The sequence below is a fragment of the Chiloscyllium punctatum genome, chromosome 28, assembly GCF_047496795.1.
Source record: "Chiloscyllium punctatum isolate Juve2018m chromosome 28, sChiPun1.3, whole genome shotgun sequence".
Classification (NCBI taxonomy): domain Eukaryota; kingdom Metazoa; phylum Chordata; class Chondrichthyes; order Orectolobiformes; family Hemiscylliidae; genus Chiloscyllium; species Chiloscyllium punctatum.
The window spans coordinates 9,015,555-9,035,642 of record NC_092766.1 but is presented as its reverse complement, the minus strand read 5'-3'; the positions used below and the strand labels follow the sequence as shown (position 1 = coordinate 9,035,642).

The window sequence follows — 20,088 nt, the reverse complement described above, 5'->3', positions numbered from 1 at the left end:
GGGGAGGGGGTGATGGTGGGGGAGGAGGGGGTGATGGTGGGGGAGGGGGTGATGGTGGGGGAGGAGGGGGTGATGGTGGGGGAGGGGGTGATGGTGGGGAGGGGGGGTGATGGTGGGGGAGGGGGTGATGGTGGGGGAGGAGGGGGTGATGGTGGGGGAGGAGGGGGTGATGGTGGGGGAGGAGGGGGTGATGGTGGGGGTGGAGGGGGTGATGGTGGGGGAGGGGGTGATTGTGGGGAGGGGGGGTGATGGTGGGGGAGGGGGTGATGGTGGGGTGGAGGGGGTGATTGTGGGGGAGGAGGGGGTGATGGTGGGGGAGGAGGGGGTGATGGTGGGGGAGGAGGGGGTGATGGTGGGGGAGGGGGTGATGGTGGGGTGGAGGGGGTGATGGTGGGGGAGGAGGGGGTGATGGTGGGGGAGGGGGGGGTGATGGTGTGGGAGGGGGTGATGGTGGGGGAGGGGGGGTGATGGTGGGGTGGAGGGGGTGATGGTGGGGGCGGGGTGATGGTGGGGGAGGAGGGGGTGATGGTGGGGGCGGGGGTGATGGTGGGGGAGGGGGGGGTGATGGTGGGGGAGGGGTGATGGTGGGGGAGGAGGGGGTGATGGTGGGGTGGAGGGGGTGATGGTGGGGGAGGGGGTGATGGTGGGGGAGGAGGGGGTGATGGTGGGGGAGGGGGTGATGGTGGGGGAGGGGGTGATGGTGGGGGAGGGGGTGATGGTGGGGGAGGAGGGGGTGATGGTGGGGGAGGGGGTGATGGTGGGGGAGGGGGTGATGGTGGGGGAGGAGGGGGTGATGGTGGGGGAGGGGGTGATGGTGGGGGAGGGGGTGATGGTGGGGGAGGGGGTGATGGTAGGGGAGGGGGTGATGGTGGGGGAGGGGGTGATGGTGGGGTGGAGGGGGTGATGGTGGGGGAGGAGGGGGTGATGGTGGGGGAGGGGGTGATGGTGGGGGAGGAGGGGGTGATGGTGGGGGAGGGGGTGATGGTGGGGGAGGAGGGGGTGATGGTGGGGGAGGGGGGGGTGATGGTGGGGGAGGGGGTGATGGTGGGGGAGGGGGGGTGATGGTGGGGTGGAGGGGGTGATGGTGGGGGCGGGGTGATGGTGGGGGAGGAGGGGGTGATGGTGGGGGAGGGGGTGATGGTGGGGGAGGGGGGGGGTGATGGTGGGGGAGGGGTGATGGTGGGGGTGGAGGGGGTGATGGTGGGGGCGGGGTGATGGTGGGGTGGAGGGGGTGATGGTGGGGGAGGAGGGGGTGATGGTGGGGGAGGGGGTGATGGTGGGGAGGAGGGGGTGATGGTGGGGGAGGGGGTGATGGTGGGGGAGGGGGGGGGTGATGGTGGGGCAGGGGGTGATGGTGGGGGAGGAGGGGGTGATGGTGGGGGAGGAGGGGGTGATGGTGGGGGAGGGGGGGGTGATGGTGGGGGAGGGGGTGATGGTGGGGTGGAGGGGGTGATGGTGGGGGCGGGGTGATGGTGGGGGAGGAGGGGGTGATGGTGGGGGAGGGGGGGGTGATGGTGGGGAGGAGGGGGTGATGGTGGGGTGGAGGGGGTGATGGTGGGGTGGAGGGGGTGATGGTGGGGGAGGAGGGGGTGATGGTGGGGGAGGGGGGGGTGATGGTGGGGGAGGAGGGGGTGATGGTGGGGGAGGGGGTGATGGTGGGGTGGAGGGGGTGATGGTGGGGGAGGGGGTGATGGTGGGGTGGAGGGGGTGATGGGGGAGGAGGGGGTGATGGTGGGGGAGGGGGGGTGATGGTGGGGGAGGGGGTGATGGTGGGGGAGGGGGGGTGATGGTGGGGTGGAGGGGGTGATGGTGGGGGCGGGGTGATGGTGGGGGAGGAGGGGGTGATGGTGGGGGAGGGGGTGATGGTGGGGGAGGGGGGGGTGATGGTGGGGGAGGGGTGATGGTGGGGGAGGAGGGGGTGATGGTGGGGGAGGGGGTGATGGTGGGGGAGGAGGGGGTGATGGTGGGGGAGGGGGTGATGGTGGGGGAGGGGGTGATGGTGGGGGAGGGGGTGATGGTGGGGGAGGAGGGGGTGATGGTGGGGGAGGGGGTGATGGTGGGGGAGGGGGTGATGGTGGGGGAGGAGGGGGTGATGGTGGGGGAGGGGGTGATGGTGGGGGAGGGGGTGATGGTGGGGGAGGGGGTGATGGTAGGGGAGGGGGTGATGGTGGGGGAGGGGGTGATGGTGGGGTGGAGGGGGTGATGGTGGGGGAGGAGGGGGTGATGGTGGGGGAGGGGGTGATGGTGGGGGAGGAGGGGGTGATGGTGGGGGAGGGGGTGATGGTGGGGGAGGAGGGGGTGATGGTGGGGGAGGGGGGGGTGATGGTGGGGGAGGGGGTGATGGTGGGGGAGGGGGGGTGATGGTGGGGTGGAGGGGGTGATGGTGGGGGCGGGGTGATGGTGGGGGAGGAGGGGGTGATGGTGGGGGAGGGGGTGATGGTGGGGGAGGGGGGGGTGATGGTGGGGGAGGGGTGATGGTGGGGGTGGAGGGGGTGATGGTGGGGGCGGGGTGATGGTGGGGTGGAGGGGGTGATGGTGGGGGAGGAGGGGGTGATGGTGGGGGAGGGGGTGATGGTGGGGAGGAGGGGGTGATGGTGGGGGAGGGGGTGATGGTGGGGGAGGGGGGGGGTGATGGTGGGGCAGGGGGTGATGGTGGGGGAGGAGGGGGTGATGGTGGGGGAGGAGGGGGTGATGGTGGGGGAGGGGGGGTGATGGTGGGGGAGGGGGTGATGGTGGGGTGGAGGGGGTGATGGTGGGGGCGGGGTGATGGTGGGGGAGGAGGGGGTGATGGTGGGGGAGGGGGGGGTGATGGTGGGGAGGAGGGGGTGATGGTGGGGTGGAGGGGGTGATGGTGGGGGAGGAGGGGGTGATGGTGGGGGAGGGGGGGGTGATGGTGGGGGTGGAGGGGGTGATGGTGGGGGAGGGGGGGTGATGGTGGGGGTGGAGGGGGTGATGGTGGGGGAGGAGGGGGTGATGGTGGGGGAGGGGGTGATGGTGGGGAGGAGGGGGTGATGGTGGAGGAGGAGGGGGTGATGGTGGGGGAGGAGGGGGTGATGGTGGGGGAGGAGGGGTGATGGTGGGGGAGGGGGTGATGGTGGGGGAGGGGGTGATGGTGGAGGAGGGGGGTGATGGTGGGGGCGGGGTGATGGTGGGGTGGAGGGGGTGATGGTGGGGTGGAGGGGGTGATGGTGGGGGAGGAGGGGGTGATGGTGGGGGAGGGGGGGGGTGATGGTGGGGGAGGGGGTGATGGTGGGGGAGGGGGTGATGGTGGGTTGGAGGGGGTGATGGTGGGGTGGAGGGGGTGATGGTGGGGGAGGGGGGGGTGATGGTGGGGGCGGGGGTGATGGTGGGGTGGAGGGGGTGATGGTGGGGGAGGGGGGGGTGATGGTGGGGGAGGGGGGGGTGATGGTGGGGTGGAGGGGGTGATGGTGGGGGAGGGGGGGGTGATGGTGGGGGAGGGGGGGGTGATGGTGGGGGAGGGGGTGATGGTGGGGGAGGGGGTGATGGTGGGGGGGGGGGTGATGGTGGGGTGGAGGGGGTGATGGTGGGGTGGAGGGGGTGATGGTGGGGTGGAGGGGGTGATGGTGGGGAGGAGGGGGTGATGGTGGGGGTGGAGGGGGTGATGGTGGGGGAGGGGGTGATGGTGGGGGAGGGGGTGATGGTGGGGGAGGGGGTGATGGTGGGGGAGGAGGGGGTGATGTTGGGGAGGGGGTGATGGTGGAGGAGGGGGTGATGGTGGGGGAGGGGGGGGTGATGGTGGGGGAGGGGGTGATGGTGGGGGAGGGGGGGGTGATGGTGGGGTGGAGGGGGTGATGGTGGTGGTCACTCGGGGAGTAGCGGTGACCTGTCGATCTCTCTGAGTTACCCTTGCTCCTGGTGCTCTGACGGGGAGTGGAGGGGGATGGGGGAGGGGGAGCGAGGTGCTGTTCTAACAGCTGCTTTTGTTTATGCCCGTTTACAGTTCCTCACTAACTCGGACGTTTTCTGTTCTTTGAGTGTGGTTATTCTCCAGCCTGCCATCACTAGCTATGCACTGGTAACATGGCTTGCTACTGACCCTGTCAGCAACGGTTGACAGCCTTAGAAAGAGCTTATTCATCAGCTGAAAGAACATAACAAGCACCCAAAACATTTTACACAAAGCCCTCTTCTCTGTCACACGTCCACACTGGTGATAAAAATAGGACAGCCAATTCATGTGTTGATGCTATGATTCTGTTCATAATTGGCCTAGTGTCGCCCTTCAACTTTCCTGATCGACTGGTTATTTTTCTGAACTTGATGCTTGATAAAGTGAGGCATTTTAATTTTGGAGAATAGATCATTTTGAGCATTCTTGTCAGAATCAAGCAGTCCCCTAGTTACAGATTAAAGTCCCTCTCTGCTGTCCCCATCATAACAGCAATTGATTTAGGAACACCCAGAGGCCATTCAGCCCCTCAGGCTGACACTATCATGCAGGTATGATCTTAGTTAAAAGTCACACAGCACCAGGTTATAGTCCAACAGGTTTATTTGGAAGTACTAGCTTTCGGAGCGCTGCTCCTTCATCAGGTGGTTGTGGAGAATAAGATCGTAAGACACAGAACTTACAGCAAAAGTTTACAGTGTGATGTAACTGTAATCGTATATTGAAAAAGACCAGGATTGTTTGTTAAGTCTCTCATCTTTTAGAATGACCATGTTAGGTTTCAGTTCTTTTATATGTAAATAGCAAAACCTTTTTTACAAGTTACATTCTCAAGTGCACTTTAACAATTGGTGTCATGTCGGCCCGAAAAAAGTATTGAAGGTATGATCTTAGGAGATCTGGCTCTACATGTTCCCCTTCCCAAATTCCCTTCAACCCCCTTGTTAGTTAAGAATCTAGCTATCCCTGCCTTTAAAATATGTAATGACTCAGCCTCCGCTGTCCTTTGGGGAATAGATTTTTAGGAATAATAGTTCACAGAAAAAAAAAATTGCCATCAACTCCACTTTTACATTTAAACTGGGTCCAGGAGTTGGGGTCCATTTCACAAGGGCCAACATCCTTTCAACATCCACCCTGTTAACTGAGGTCAACTCCCTTTCAACACTCCCAGGACAAGTACAGCACAGGGTTACATCCAGTGTAAAGCTCTCTCTACTCTTAAACTGAAATGGAATCTCTCCCTGCTGTTTTAAACTGAAAGTAAATCTGTCTCCGCATTGTCTCAGATCAAATGATCCCAGGGACAGGGACAGCATGGGGTTAGATGGACCAAAGGGTCTGTTTCCGTGCTGACATCTCTATGACTCTATAGCTCCCTCGACACTGTCCCCCATCAAACACTCCCAGGACAGGGACAGCATGGGGTGAGATACAGAGTAAAGCTCCCCCTACACTGTCCCCATCAAACACTCCCAGGACAGGGACAGCACGGGGTTAGATACAGAGTAAAGCTCCCTCTACACTGTCCCCCATCAAACCCTCCCAGGGCAGGTAGAGCATGGGTCATTGGAATGGGTATCTGTATGTTCCTGTCGTTCTGAACTGAACTGAGCTTTGTGATGGCTGCAGTAGTTTTCTTGACTCGACTGTTTGTTTGTGCAGCTCTGAAGCCTTCAGTCCAGAACGTGGTGGGCGAGAAGGAGCTACAAAAGTTATGGTCGTTGTGACAGATGGAGAATCTCACGATGGCGTGGAGCTTCGTGACGCACTTGCTGAGTGTGAGAAGCGTAACATCAGTCGCTATGCCATTGCAGTAAGTGATTTGCAATTAAACAGCCAACAACCGGGTCGTACAGGGGACAGGCTGTATTGCAAGTGAGATTCCTCACACTCCGTCTCATTGTTTATACATCCTCATCCTCTTTTCTCCCTCCCACTCCAGGTTTAGCTGGTTTCCCCTATAGGCATTGCCTAACCATTCCATATACAAGTGAGTTCCATGTTCTGATCCCTCTTCTGGGTGACAGAGTGCGCCTAAGTTCCCCGTTGGGATGCTTTCGTGGGTATTTTATATTTTACAGACCCTCAGTTTGGTCTTTCCTCAGGTGCCCAGAGCTGCTCTACATCCCCCTGCATCTTCGTGTAGAGAGGCTCTAGGTTTGAAAAATGGAGAAAATTCTCACCAGCTTAGAGAAGGGCAGAGGTATTAACCAGGCAGGCAAATGTGAGGACTGCAGATGCTGGAAACCAGAGTTTAGATCAGAGTGGTGCTGGAAAAGCACAGCAGTTCAGGCAGCATCCGAGGAGCAGGAAGATTGATGCTTTGGGCAAAAGCCCTTCATCAGGAATGAAGGCAGGGAGCCTCCAGGGTGGAGAGATCAGTGGGAAGAGGGGTGGGGCTGGGGAGAAGGTAGCAAAGAGTACAATAGGTAGATGGAGGTGGGGATGGAGGTGATAGGTCAGAGAGGAGGGTGGGGGAAGGTAGCAAAGAGTACAATAGGTAGATGGAGGTGGGGATGGAGGTGATAGGTCAGAGAGGAGGGTGGAGTGGATAGGTGGGAAGGGAGATTGGCAGGTAGGACAGGTCATGGGGACAGTGCTGAGCTGGAAGGTTGGAGCTGGGGTAAGGTGGAGGGAGGGGAGATGAGGAAACTGGTGAAGTCCACATTGATGCCCTGGGGTTGAAGTGTTCCGAGGCGGAAGATTAGATATTAATCAGCACGGTTACTTAGCTGGTTGGTTGCATTTTGCTTTGCATTTGGCAATGCTCCTGAGAGAGTGGCTCAGTGGTTAACACTGCTGCCTCACTACTCCAGGGACCCGAGTTCGATTCCAGCCTCAGGCAACTGACTGTGTGGAGCTCGCACATTCTCTCTGTGTCTGCATGGGTTTCCTCTCACAGTCCAAACCTGTGCAGCTTCAGGTGGATTGGCCATGTTAAATTGCCCCGTAGTGTCCAGGGATGTGCAAACTAGATGGGTTAGACATGGGAAATACAATGTTATTGGGATAGGAGGGGGTGGGGCTGAGAGGCCTGCTTCCACACTGTATGGATTCCGTGGCCCACATGTATGTCACTGTGTAACCCAAGGTTCCTCTTGCAGGTTCTGGGTCATTACATCCGGAGACGCAAAGACACAGAGACCTTTATAAAGGAGATCAAATTTATCGCCAGTGACCCTGACGAGAAACATTTCTTCAATGTAAGCGATGAGGCAGCACTAAACGATATCGTAGATGCTTTGGGAGACAGGATATTTGGGTTAGAAGGTAATGGCCATATACTATATATGTTAAAATTATTTAACCTTTCAAACTAACACCCCAAATCCTTTCAATCATTTCATCCTGCTGCGTGCTGACAGTGTGACCCAGGGATCTAGCTGGGAAAGGTTTCTGAGTGACAATGTTAGAAGCTGGATTCACATCAGTAAAGATACAGCGTCGAACGTGTGGTGCTGGGAAAGGACAGCAGGTCAGGCAGCATCCAAGGAACAGGGGAATCGCCGTTTCAGGCATAAGCTCTTCACTGAAACTTCGATTCTCCTGCTCCTTGGATGCTGCCTGACCTGCTGTGCTTTTCCAGCACCACACTCTCAACTCTGATCTCTAGCATCTGCAGTCCTCACTTTCTCCTCATCAGTAAAGATACAGTCAGTAACACGGGTGGGGAAAGGGGTGCTGCAGGGGCAAGGGGTTACTGAGTGACAGTGTGAGGGAGCTGGATTAACATCGGTAAAGATACAGTCAGTAACAGAGGGCGCAAGGGTGAGAGGGGTTACTGAGTGACAGTGTGAGGGAGCTGGATTAACATCGGTAAAGATACAGTCAGTAACACATGGCACTGGGGGGACGGGTTACTGAGTGACCGTGTGAGGGAGCTGGATTAACATCGGTAAAGATACAGTCAGTAACACATGGCACTGGGGGTACGGGTTACTGAGTGACAGTGTGAGGGAGCTGGATTAACATCAGTAAAGATACAGTCAGTAACAGAGGGCGCGAGGGGGAGAGGGGTTACTGAGTGACAGTGTGAAGGAGCTGGATTAACATCAGTAAAGATACAGTCAGTAACAGAGGGTGCGAGGAGGAGAGGGGTTACTGAGTGACAGTGTGTGGGAGCTGGATTAACATCAGTAAAGATACAGTCAGTAACAGAGGGCGCGAGGGGGAGAGGGGTTACTGAGTGACAGTGTGAGGGAGCTGGATTAACATCGGTAAAGATACAGTCAGTAACACATGGCACTGGGGGGACGGGTTACTGAGTGACAGTGTGAGGGAGCTGGATTAACATCAGTAAAGATACAGTCAGTAACAGAGGGTGCGAGGAGGAGAGGGGTTACTGAGTGACAGTGTGTGGGAGCTGGATTAACATCAGTAAAGATACAGTCAGTAACAGAGGGCGCGAGGGGGAGAGGGGTTACTGAGTGACAGTGTGAAGGAGCTGGATTAACATCAGTAAAGATACAGTCAGTAACACAGGGCCCTGGGGGGGTTGAGGGGTTACTGAGTGACCGTGTGAGGGAGCTGGATTAACATCAGTAAAGATACAGTCAGTAACAGAGGGCGCGAGGGGGAGAGGGGTTACTGAGTGACAGTGTGAGGGAGCTGGATTAACATCGGTAAAGATACAGTCAGTAACAGAGGGCGCGAGGGGGAAAGGGGTTACTGAGTGACAGTGTGTGGGAGCTGGATTAACATGGGTAAAGATACAGTCAGTAACAGAGGGCGCGAGGGGGAAAGGGGTTACTGAGTGACAGTGTGTGGGAGCTGGATTAACATCAGTAGAGATACAGTCAGTAACACAGGGCGCTGGGGGGAGGGGGGTTACTGAGTGACCGTGTGAGGGAGCTGGATTAACATCGGTAAAGATACAGTCAGTAACACAGGGAGATGGGGGAGAGGGGTTACTGAGTGACAGTGTGAGGGAACTGGATTAACATCAGTAGAGATACAGTCAGTAACACAGGGCGCTGGGGGGAGAGGGGTTACTGAGTGACAGTGTGAGGGAGCTGGATTAACATCAGTAAAGATACAGTCAGTAACAGAGGGCGCGAGGGGGAGAGGGGTTACTGAGTGACAGTGTGAGGGAGCTGGATTAACATCAGTAAAGATACAGTCAGTAACAGAGGGCCCTGGGGGGGAGAGGGGTTACTGAGTGACAGTGTGAGGGAGCTGGATTAACATCAGTAGAGATACAGTCAGTAACAGAGGGCGCGAGGGGGAGAGGGGTTACTGAGTGAGTGTGTGGGAGCTGGATTAATATCAGTAAAGATACAGTCAGTAATACAGGGCTATGGGAGGAGGGGTTTGAATTAATCCCCTAAAACAAATGTTGGTATTTGCAGATTTACCTGAACTTATCTAGTTTGACTCAGATTGGATGCACGTCTGTTTGTTGCTGATTATGTCTGACCCCTCTGTTTCTCTCTCAAATCTATCCAGGAACAATTCAGCAAAATGAAAGCTCGTTTGAGCTGGAAATGTCACAGGCAGGATTTTCAGCCCATGTTCTGGAGGTAAGCAATGAGTTTGATGTCTGCTATAGCCATTGTATTGGTGATGAGAAGGAACAGGAGATAGTCCCCAAATCCAAGCTGTTCCAGTACAGTTACAACACTTGCATCTACTCGAAAATATGGAAGATTTCCCAGGTATGTCCTATACATAACAAGTAGGACAAATCCAACCCGACCAATTACTGCCCCATTAATCTCCTGTTGATCATCAGTAGAGTGATGGAAAGTTTCATCAACAATGCTGTGAAGCAGCACCCACTCAGTTACGCCCAGTTTGGGTTCTGCTAGGCCCACTCAGCTCCTGATCTCACTACAGCCTTGGTTCAAACATGGACAAAAGAGCTGAATTCAAGAGGGGAGGGGGAGTGACAGCCCTTGACATCCAGGCTGCATTCGACAGAATGTAGCATCAAAGAGCCCAGGCAAAACTGGAATCAATGGGTATCGGGGGCAAGATCTGCACTGGTTGAAGTCATACCTACCACATAGGTAGATGGTTGTTGTTATTGGAGATCTGTCATCTCAGCTCCAGGATATCTCTGCAGGAGTTCCTCAGGAGAGTGCCCTAGGCCCAACCATCTTCAGCTGCTTCATCAATGACCTTCCCTACATCATAAGGTGAGAAGTTTGAAAGTTTGCCAATGATTGCACCATGTTCAGCACCGTTCACGATTCCTCAGACACCAAAGTAATCCACATTCAAATGCAACAAGGTCTGGACAATATTTAGATTTGGACTGACAAGTGGCAAGTAACATTCCCACCATACAATGTCAGGCTATGACCATCACCAATAAGAGACAATCTAACAACTGCCCCTGAACATTCAATGGTGTTACCATCACTGAATTCCACTTCCCTCCCGCGACCTCCCAAAACAACATTCATGGGGTTATCAGTGACAAGAAACTCAACTGGACTCACTACGTAAACATAGTGGTCACAAGAGCAGGTCAGAGGCTTGGAATACTGAGTAACTCACCTTCTGAGTCCCCAGAGCCTGTCCACCATCTACAAGGCACAAGTCAGGGGTGTGATGGAATATTCCCCACTTGCCCTGGATGAGTGCAGCCCCAACAACCCTCAAGAAGCTCAACACCATCCAGGACAGAGCAACCCACTTGTTTGGCCCCACATCCAGAAGCATCCGCTCCCTCCACCTCCAACGCTCAGTAGCAGCAGTGTGTACTGTCTAAAAGATGCACTGCAGCAATTCACCAGAAATCCTCATACTGCACCTTCCAAACCCAAGACCGCTTCCGTCTAGAAGGGCGAGGGTAGCAGATATATGGAAACACCACCACCCTCAAGTTCCTTTCCAAGCCCGTTCCCCACCCTGATTTGGGAATATATGGCTGTTTCTTCACTGTTGCTGGATTAAAACCCTGGGATTCCCTCTCCATAAGAGTATTGTGGGTCAACCCACAGCAGGTTGATTGCAGTGGTTCAAGGAGGCAGCTCACCCCCATCTTCTCAAGGGGCAACTAGAGTCAAGCAGTAAATGCTGACCCCACCCAGTGATACCCACATTCCAGAAAATGAATGAAAACTCAAAATATAACAAAAAAATCTACTCCTGCCAGTGAGTGAGGGACAACTTGTACCGAGTCAAAGCTACAAACCAGTGAAGGAATGAACTTGAAGACCCCTGGGTTAGGAGTGAATGTTTGGAGTTATTTACCCAAGAGGGCTGTGAATGCTCAGTTGCTGAAAGTATGGTTTGTGGTACTTGGGAACTGAAAGACATTGAGTTGGGCAGAAATGTGGTTTTGATGTTGGAGATCAGACTAGATGTTATTGAATGGCGTAGCAAGCTGAAGGGACTTAGTGAGCCAGTACCGGTCCTTGTTCCTATGTCCTTGTGTTCCATATTACTGTGCTCATCTATTTGTTTAAAGTTGGGATGTAGGGAATGAAGAGGGAGGGGTAGAATTAATCAGAAAGTCCCTCTCTTCATTGCCAGTGAAGGTGAACTGTGTAGATAGGCAGGATCAGAGAATGAGTTCCCCAACAATTAAAGTGATGGAGTCTGATACAGTCATCAAGTTCAGCTTCACTCACTTCTACTGCTAGCTAAGGCCATTAGATGTGGGGCTGTCCAACCAAGTGAAAGCTCATTGGAGCTGGAAATATCTTGGGCAGGAATTTCAGTGCGTGTTCATGTTCAATGAGATCAAGGTCGATCTAATATCCCCAACTCAACTCTCATGCCTTTCCCTCATAATTACTTGGTTCCCTTCCTGATAAAGAACCTGTCTATTTCAGCCTTGAATATGGTTAGCATCCCAGCTTTGGCAGTACCTTTTCATAATATATTCCACAGATTCACTACCTTCTGACAGGAAAACAAATCTACCTTATCTCTGCTGTAATTGGTTCTAGATTCTCTGGTTCTAGATTCTTCCAGAAGGGGGAACAACCTCTCCACATCTACCCTGTCAATCTGCTAAGAATTTTGCATGTTTCAATAAAGTCCCCTGTCTTTCTTCTACATTCCAATGAGTACAGGTCCAACATATCCAACCTCTCCTCGTAAGAAAATCCCTCTATTCCCAGGATCAACCTGGTAAACTTCCAATGCTTTTAAACAGCGCCTTTTATAGTTTTAACAAGACTTCCCTATTTTTATTCCATTTGAAATAAAAGTTAACATTTCACTTGTCTTCTCAATGACCCGGTGAACTTGGATGTTAGATTTTTGTAACGAACCACTTGGGAAAGTGTGCTTATTCTTGAACTCAACTATTCCTGAGATTGCCACTGATGTGAATGATTTAATCAAAGTACACACAATCCTTTATTTACCTGCCTGGTGGTATCTAACTAACAACAAAAAAACACTGACCAGGTTCCTCTACTCGCAATTACTGCAAACAAAGATAAAGCAAATTGGTTCAGTCAGTATCATCTTGGCATTACTTACAAAGCGGTGAAGGAGGCAAAAACTTATTACCTTCAGTCTGTGCCAGGGCTATTTGACCATAAAGGCTGATGGAGCCCCAGGATTTTGGCATTACAGGTAATCTTGGAGCTGTGGGTTAAACAAGGATCTGGGTTTAACAGAAATCTGGGTTTAACGGGGAATCTGGGATTAGATTAGATTCCCTACAGTATGGAAACAGGCCTTTCGGCCCAACAAGTCCACACCGACCCTCTGAACAGTAACCCACTCAGACCCATTCCCCTACCTCAGACATTAGTTCAGCCACATTTAGAATACTGTGTACAGTTCTGGTCGCCACATTAACAAAAGGATGTGGACGCTTTGTAAAGGGTGCAGAGAAGGTTTATGAGGATGTTGCCTGGTATGGAAGGTGCCAGCTATGGAGAGAGGTTGAGTAGGTTAGGATTGTTTTGATTAGAAAAAAGGAGATTGAGGGGGGACCTGATTGAGGTTTATAAAATCATGAAGGGTATGGACAGGGTAGATGGAGATAAGGTTTTTCCCAGGGTGAAGGATTCAATAACGAGAGGTCACACTTTCAAGGTGAGAGGTGGAAATTTTAAGGGGGATACACGTGGCTAGTACTTCACAAAGAGGGTGGTGGGCATTTGGATCGCGTTGCCAGCAGAAGTGGTAGAGGCAGGCACGGTAGATTCATTTAAGATGCATCTGGATAAATACATGAGTAGGTGGGGAGCAGAGGGATACAGAATTTAGGAATTGACCGACAGGTTTAGACAGTACATTTGGATCAGCTCAGGCTTGGAGGGCCGAAGGGCCTGTTCCTGGGCTGTAAATGTTCTTTGTTCTTTGTTCCTATATTTACCCCTGACTAACGCACCTAACACTATAGGCAATTTAGCTTTGGCCAATTCATCTAACCTGCACATATTTGGATTGTGGGAGGAAACTGGAGCAAACCCACACAGACACGGGGAGAACATGCAAACTCCACACAGTCGCCCAAGGCAGGAATCGAACCTGGGTCTCTGGTGCTGTGAGGTAGTAATGCTAACCACTGAGACACTGTGCCACCCAAACAGACACCCCATCAGAGCTCTGGGTTTAACAGAGATCAGGAATTAATGGGGATCTGGGATTAACAGGGATCAGGAATTAATGGGGATCTGGGATTAACAGGGATCTGGGTTTAATGGGGATCTGGGTTTAACCAATATCTGGGTTTAACAGAGATCTGGAATTAACGGGGAACTGGGATAAACAGGGATGTGTGTTTAACGGGGATCTGGGTTTAACAGGGATCTGGGTTTAACAGAGATCTAGATTTAACGGGGATCTGGGTTTACAGGGTCAGAAATTAATAGGGATCTGGATTTAATAGGGATCTGGGATTAACAGGGATCTGGGATTAACAGGGATCTGAGTTTAATGTGCATCTGGTATTAACTGATCTGGATTTAATAGGGATCTGGGATTAACAGGGATCTGGGTTTAATGGGAATCTGGGTTTAATGGGAATCTGGGTTCAACAGGGATCTGGGTTTAACAGAGATCTAGATTAAATGGGGATCTGGGTTTACAGGGTCAGAAATTAATAGGGATCTGGATTTAATAGGGATCTGGGATTAACGGGGATCTGGAATTAACAGGAATCTGGGTTTAATGGGGATCTGGGTTTAACAGGAATCTGGGTTTAACAGGGATCTGGGATTAACAGGAATCTGGGTTTAATAAGGATCTGGGTTTAACAGGGAACTGGGTTTAATGGGAATCTGGGTTTAACAGGGATCTGGGTTTAACAGGGATCTGGGTTTAATGGGGATCTGGGTTTAACAGGGATCTGGGATTAACAGGGATCAGGGTTTAACAGGGATCTGGGATTAACAGGGATCTGGGTTAATGGTGATCTGGGTTTATGGGGATCTGGGTTTAATGGGAATCTGGGTTTATGGGGATCTGGGATTAACAGGGATCTGGGTTTAACAGGGATCTGGGATTAACGGGGATCTGGGTTTAATGGGGCTTTGGGTTTAATGGGGATCTGGGTTTAACGGGGATCTGGGATTAACGGGGATCTGGGTTTAATGGGAATCTGGGTTTATGGGAATCTGGGTTTAATGGGGATCTGGGATTAACAGGGATCTGGGTTTAATGGGGATCTGGGTTTAATGGGGATCTGGGTTTAACAGGGATTTGGGATTAGCAGGGATCTGGGTTTAACAGGGATCTGGGATTAACGGGGATCTGGGTTTAATGGGGATCTGGGTTTATGGGGATCTGGGTTTAATGGGAATCTGGGTTTCATGGGGATCTGGGATTAACAGGGATCTGGGATTAACAGGGATCTGGGTTTATGGGGATCTGGGTTTAATGGGAATCTGGGTTTAATGGGGATCTGGGATTAACAGGGATCTGGGATTAACAGGGATCTGGGTTTAATGGGGATCTGGGTTTATGGGGATCTGGGTTGAACAGAGATCTGGGTTTAACAGGGATCTGGGTTTAATGGGAATCTGGGTTTAACAGGGATCTGGGTTTATGGGGATCTGGGATTAACAGGGATCTGGGTTTAACAGGGATCTGGGTTTAATGGGGATCTGGGTTGAACAGAGATCTGGGTTTAACAGGGATCTGGGTTTAATGGGAATCTGGGTTTAACAGGGATCTGGGTTTATGGGGATCTGGGATTAACAGGGATCTGGGTTTATGGGGATCTGGGTTGAACAGAGATCTGGGTTTAACAGGGATCTGGGTTTAATGGGGATCTGGGATTAACAGGGATCTGGGTTTATGGGGATCTGGGATTAACAGGGATCTGGGATTAACAGGGATCTGGGTTTAACAGGGATCTGGGTTTAATGGGAATCTGGGTTTAACAGGGATCTGGGTTTAATGGGGATCTGGGTTTAACAGGGATCTGGGTTTAACAGGGATCTGGGTTTAATGGGGATCTGGGTTTAACAGGGATCTGGGTTTAATGGGGATCTGGGATTAACAGGGATCTGGGATTATGGGGATCTGGGTTAATGGGGATCTGGGTTTAATGGGGATCTGGGATTAACGGGGATCTGGGTTTATGGGGTCTGGGTTTATGGGGATCTGGGTTTAATGGGGATCTGGGTTTAATGGGGATCTGGGTTTATGGGGATCTGGGATTAACGGGGATCTGGGTTTATGGGGATCTGGGTTTAATGGGAATCTGTGCTTAATGGGAATCTGGGTTTAACAGGGATCTGGGTTTAATAGGGATCTGGGTTTAATAGGGATCTGGGTTTATGGGGATCTGGGATTAACGGGGATCTGGGTTTATGGGGATCTGGGTTTAATGGGAATCTGGGTTTAATGGGGATCTGGGTTTAACAGGGATCTGGGTTTAATAGGGATCTGGGTTTATGGGGATCTGGGATTAACGGGGATCTGGGTTTATGGGGATCTGGGTTTAATGGGAATCTGGGTTTAACAGAGATCTGGGTTTAACAGAGATCTGGGTTTAACAGGGATCTGGGATTAACGGGGATCTGGGTTTAACAGGGATCTGGGATTAACGGGGATCTGGGTTTAATGGGAATCTGGGTTTATGGGGATCTGGGTTTAATGGGGATCTGGGTTTAATGGGGATCTGGGTTTAATGGGGATCTGAGATTAACCGGGGTCTGGGTTTAATGGGGATCTGAGATTAACCGGGGTCTGGGTTTAACAGGGATCTGGATTTAACAGGGATCTGGGTTTATGGGGATCTGAGATTAACCGGGGTCTGGGTTTAATGGGAATCTGGGTTGAACAGGGATCTGGGATTAACGGGGATCTGGGTTTAATTGAGATCTGGGTTTATGGGGATCTGGGTTTATGGGGATCTGGGTTTAATGGGAATCTGGGTTTATGGGGATCTGGGATGAACAGGGATCTGGATTTAATGGGGATCTGGGATTAACAGGGATCTGGGTTTATGGGGATCTGGGTTTAATGGGAAATTGGGTTTATGGGGATATGGGTTTATCAGGATCTGGGTTTATGGGGATCTGGGTTTAACAGGGATCTGGGTTTAACAGGGATCTGGATTTAACAGGGATCTGGGTTTATGGGGATCTGGGTTTATGGGGATCTGGGTTTAATGGGAATCTGGGTTTAATGGGGATCTGGGTTTAACAGGGATCTGGATTTAACAGGGATCTGGGTTTATGGGGATCTGGGTTTATGGGGATCTGGGTTTAATGGGAATCTGGGTTTATGGGGATCTGGGTTTAATGGGGATCTGAGTTTATGGGGATCTGGATTTAATGGGAATCTGGGTTTATGGGGATCTGGGTTTAATGGGAATCTGGGTTTAACAGGGATCTGGGTTTAACAGGGATCTGGGTTTAACGGGGATCTGGGTTTAACAGGGATCTGGGATTAACAGGGATCAGGGTTTAACAGGGATCTGGGATTAACAGGGATCTGGGTTAATGGTGATCTGGGTTTATGGGGATCTGGGTTTAATGGGAATCTGGGTTTATGGGGATCTGGGATTAACAGGGATCTGGGTTTAACAGGGATCTGGGATTAACGGGGATCTGGGTTTAATGGGGCTTTGGGTTTAATGGGGATCTGGGTTTAACGGGGATCTGGGATTAACGGGGATCTGGGTTTAATGGGAATCTGGGTTTATGGGAATCTGGGTTTAATGGGGATCTGGGATTAACAGGGATCTGGGTTTAATGGGTATCTGGGTTTAATGGGGATCTGGGTTTAACAGGGATTTGGGATTAGCAGGGATCTGGGTTTAACAGGGATCTGGGATTAACGGGGATCTGGGTTTAATGGGGATCTGGGTTTATGGGGATCTGGGTTTAATGGGAATCTGGGTTTCATGGGGATCTGGGATTAACAGGGATCTGGGATTAACAGGGACCTGGGTTTATGGGGATCTGGGTTTAATGGGGATCTGGGATTAACAGGGATCTGGGATTAACAGGGATCTGGGTTTATGGGGATCTGGGTTTAATGGGAATCTGGGTTTAATGGGGATCTGGGATTAACAGGGATCTGGGTTTAACAGGGATCTGGGTTTATGGGGATCTGGGTTGAACAGAGATCTGGGTTTAACAGGGATCTGGGTTTAATGGGAATCTGGGTTTAACAGGGATCTGGGTTTATGGGGATCTGGGATTAACAGGGATCTGGGTTTAACAGGGATCTGGGTTTAATGGGGATCTGGGTTGAACAGAGATCTGGGTTTAACAGGGATCTGGGTTTAATGGGAATCTGGGTTTAACAGGGATCTGGGTTTATGGGGATCTGGGATTAACAGGGATCTGGGTTTATGGGGATCTGGGTTGAACAGAGATCTGGGTTTAACAGGGATCTGGGTTTAATGGGGATCTGGGATTAACAGGGATCTGGGTTTATGGGGATCTGGGATTAACAGGGATCTGGGATTAACAGGGATCTGGGTTTAACAGGGATCTGGGTTTAATGGGAATCTGGGTTTAACAGGGATCTGGGTTTAATGGGGATCTGGGTTTAACAGGGATCTGGGTTTAACAGGGATCTGGGTTTAATGGGGATCTGGGTTTAACAGGGATCTGGGTTTAATGGGGATCTGGGATTAACAGGGATCTGGGATTATGGGGATCTGGGTTAATGGGGATCTGGGTTTAATGGGGATCTGGGATTAACAGGGATCTGGGTTTATGGGGTCTGGGTTTATGGGGATCTGGGTTTAATGGGGATCTGGGTTTAATGGGGATCTGGGTTTATGGGGATCTGGGATTAACGGGGATCTGGGTTTATGGGGATCTGGGTTTAATGGGAATCTGGGCTTAATGGGAATCTGGGTTTAACAGGGATCTGGGTTTAATAGGGATCTGGGTTTAATAGGGATCTGGGTTTATGGGGATCTGGGATTAACGGGGATCTGGGTTTATGGGGATCTGGGTTTAATGGGAATCTGGGTTTAATGGGGATCTGGGTTTAACAGGGATCTGGGTTTAATAGGGATCTGGGTTTATGGGGATCTGGGATTAACGGGGATCTGGGTTTATGGGGATCTGGGTTTAATGGGAATCTGGGTTTAACAGAGATCTGGGTTTAACAGAGATCTGGGTTTAACAGGGATCTGGGATTAACGGGGATCTGGGTTTAACAGGGATCTGGGATTAACGGGGATCTGGGTTTAATGGGAATCTGGGTTTATGGGGATCTGGGTTTAATGGGGATCTGGGTTTAATGGGGATCTGGGTTTAATGGGGATCTGAGATTAACCGGGGTCTGGGTTTAATGGGGATCTGAGATTAACCGGGGTCTGGGTTTAACAGGGATCTGGATTTAACAGGGATCTGGGTTTATGGGGATCTGAGATTAACCGGGGTCTGGGTTTAATGGGAATCTGGGTTGAACAGGGATCTGGGATTAACGGGGATCTGGGTTTAATTGAGATCTGGGTTTATGGGGATCTGGGTTTATGGGGATCTGGGTTTAATGGGAATCTGGGTTTATGGGGATCTGGGATGAACAGGGATCTGGATTTAATGGGGATCTGGGATTAACAGGGATCTGGGTTTATGGGGATCTGGGTTTAATGGGAAATTGGGTTTATGGGGATATGGGTTTATCAGGATCTGGGTTTATGGGGATCTGGGTTTAACAGGGATCTGGGTTTAACAGGGATCTGGATTTAACAGGGATCTGGGTTTATGGGGATCTGGGTTTATGGGGATCTGGGTTTAATGGGAATCTGGGTTTAATGGGGATCTGGGTTTAACAGGGATCTGGATTTAACAGGGATCTGGGTTTATGGGGATCTGGGTTTAATGGGAATCTGGGTTTATGGGGATCTGGGTTTAACAGGGATCTGGATTTAACAGGGATCTGGGTTTATGGGGATCTGGGTTTATGGGGATCTGGGTTTAATGGGAATCTGGGTTTATGGGGATCTGGGTTTAATGGGGATCTGAGTTTATGGGGATCTGGATTTAATGGGAATCTGGGTTTATGGGGATCTGGGTTTAATGGGAATCTGGGTTTAATGGGGATCTGGGTTTAATGGGAATCTGGGTTTATGGGGATCTGGGTTTAATGGGGATTTGGGTTTAACTGAGATCTGGGTTCAATGGGGATCTGGTTTTAACAGAGATCTGGGTCTAACGGGGATCAGGGATTAATGGGGAATGGAATTAATGGGGATCTGGGTTTAATGGGGATCGGGATTAACGGGAATCTGGGTTTAACAGGGATCTGGGTTTAACACTGCTTGCTGTTGAGTTAGGAGCACAGGGAGCACAGCTGTGATTGACTGGGATAGCATTCGGAGCTCAGGGAGGTGAGCTGGGATAGACCAGGATAGAGTTGGGGTACAGGGAGGTGAGCTGGGATAGACCGGGATAGAGTTGGGGTACAGCGAGGTGAGCTGGGATAGACCGGGATAGAGTTGGGGTACAGGGAGGGGAGCTGGGATAGACCGGGATAGAGTTGGGGTACAGGGAGGTGAGCTGGGATAGACCGGGATAGAGTTGGGGTACAGCGAGGTGAGCTGGGATAGACCGGGATAGAGTTGGGGTACAGGGAGGTGAGCTGGGATAGACCAGGATAGAGTTGGGGTACAGGGAGGGGAGCTGGGATAGACCGGGATAGAGTTGGGGTACAGCGAGGTGAGCTGGGATAGACCGGGATAGAGTAGTGGTACAGGGAGGGGAACTGGGAGAGACCGGGATAGAGTTGGGGGACAGCGAGGTGAGCTGGGATAGACCGGGATTGAGTTGGGGTACAGGGAG

At 51.9% G+C, this 20,088-nt stretch overlaps 1 protein-coding gene across 2 annotated transcripts in view; it reads left to right on the top strand.

The window, feature by feature from the left end:
• The first annotated feature begins 5,580 nt into the window (after positions 1–5,580).
• LOC140453984 (integrin alpha-10-like) overlaps positions 5,581–20,088 on the top strand; it is a 98,557-nt gene continuing 84,049 nt past the window's right edge. For both annotated transcript variants that reach the window (XM_072548894.1, XM_072548893.1), the window contains exons 1-3: positions 5,581–5,726; positions 7,018–7,183; positions 9,359–9,432. In XM_072548894.1, coding sequence (XP_072404995.1) covers positions 5,628–5,726; positions 7,018–7,183; positions 9,359–9,432 — 339 coding nt within the window. In that variant the 5' untranslated portion in view covers positions 5,581–5,627. The remainder of the gene's footprint in view (positions 5,727–7,017; positions 7,184–9,358; positions 9,433–20,088) is intronic.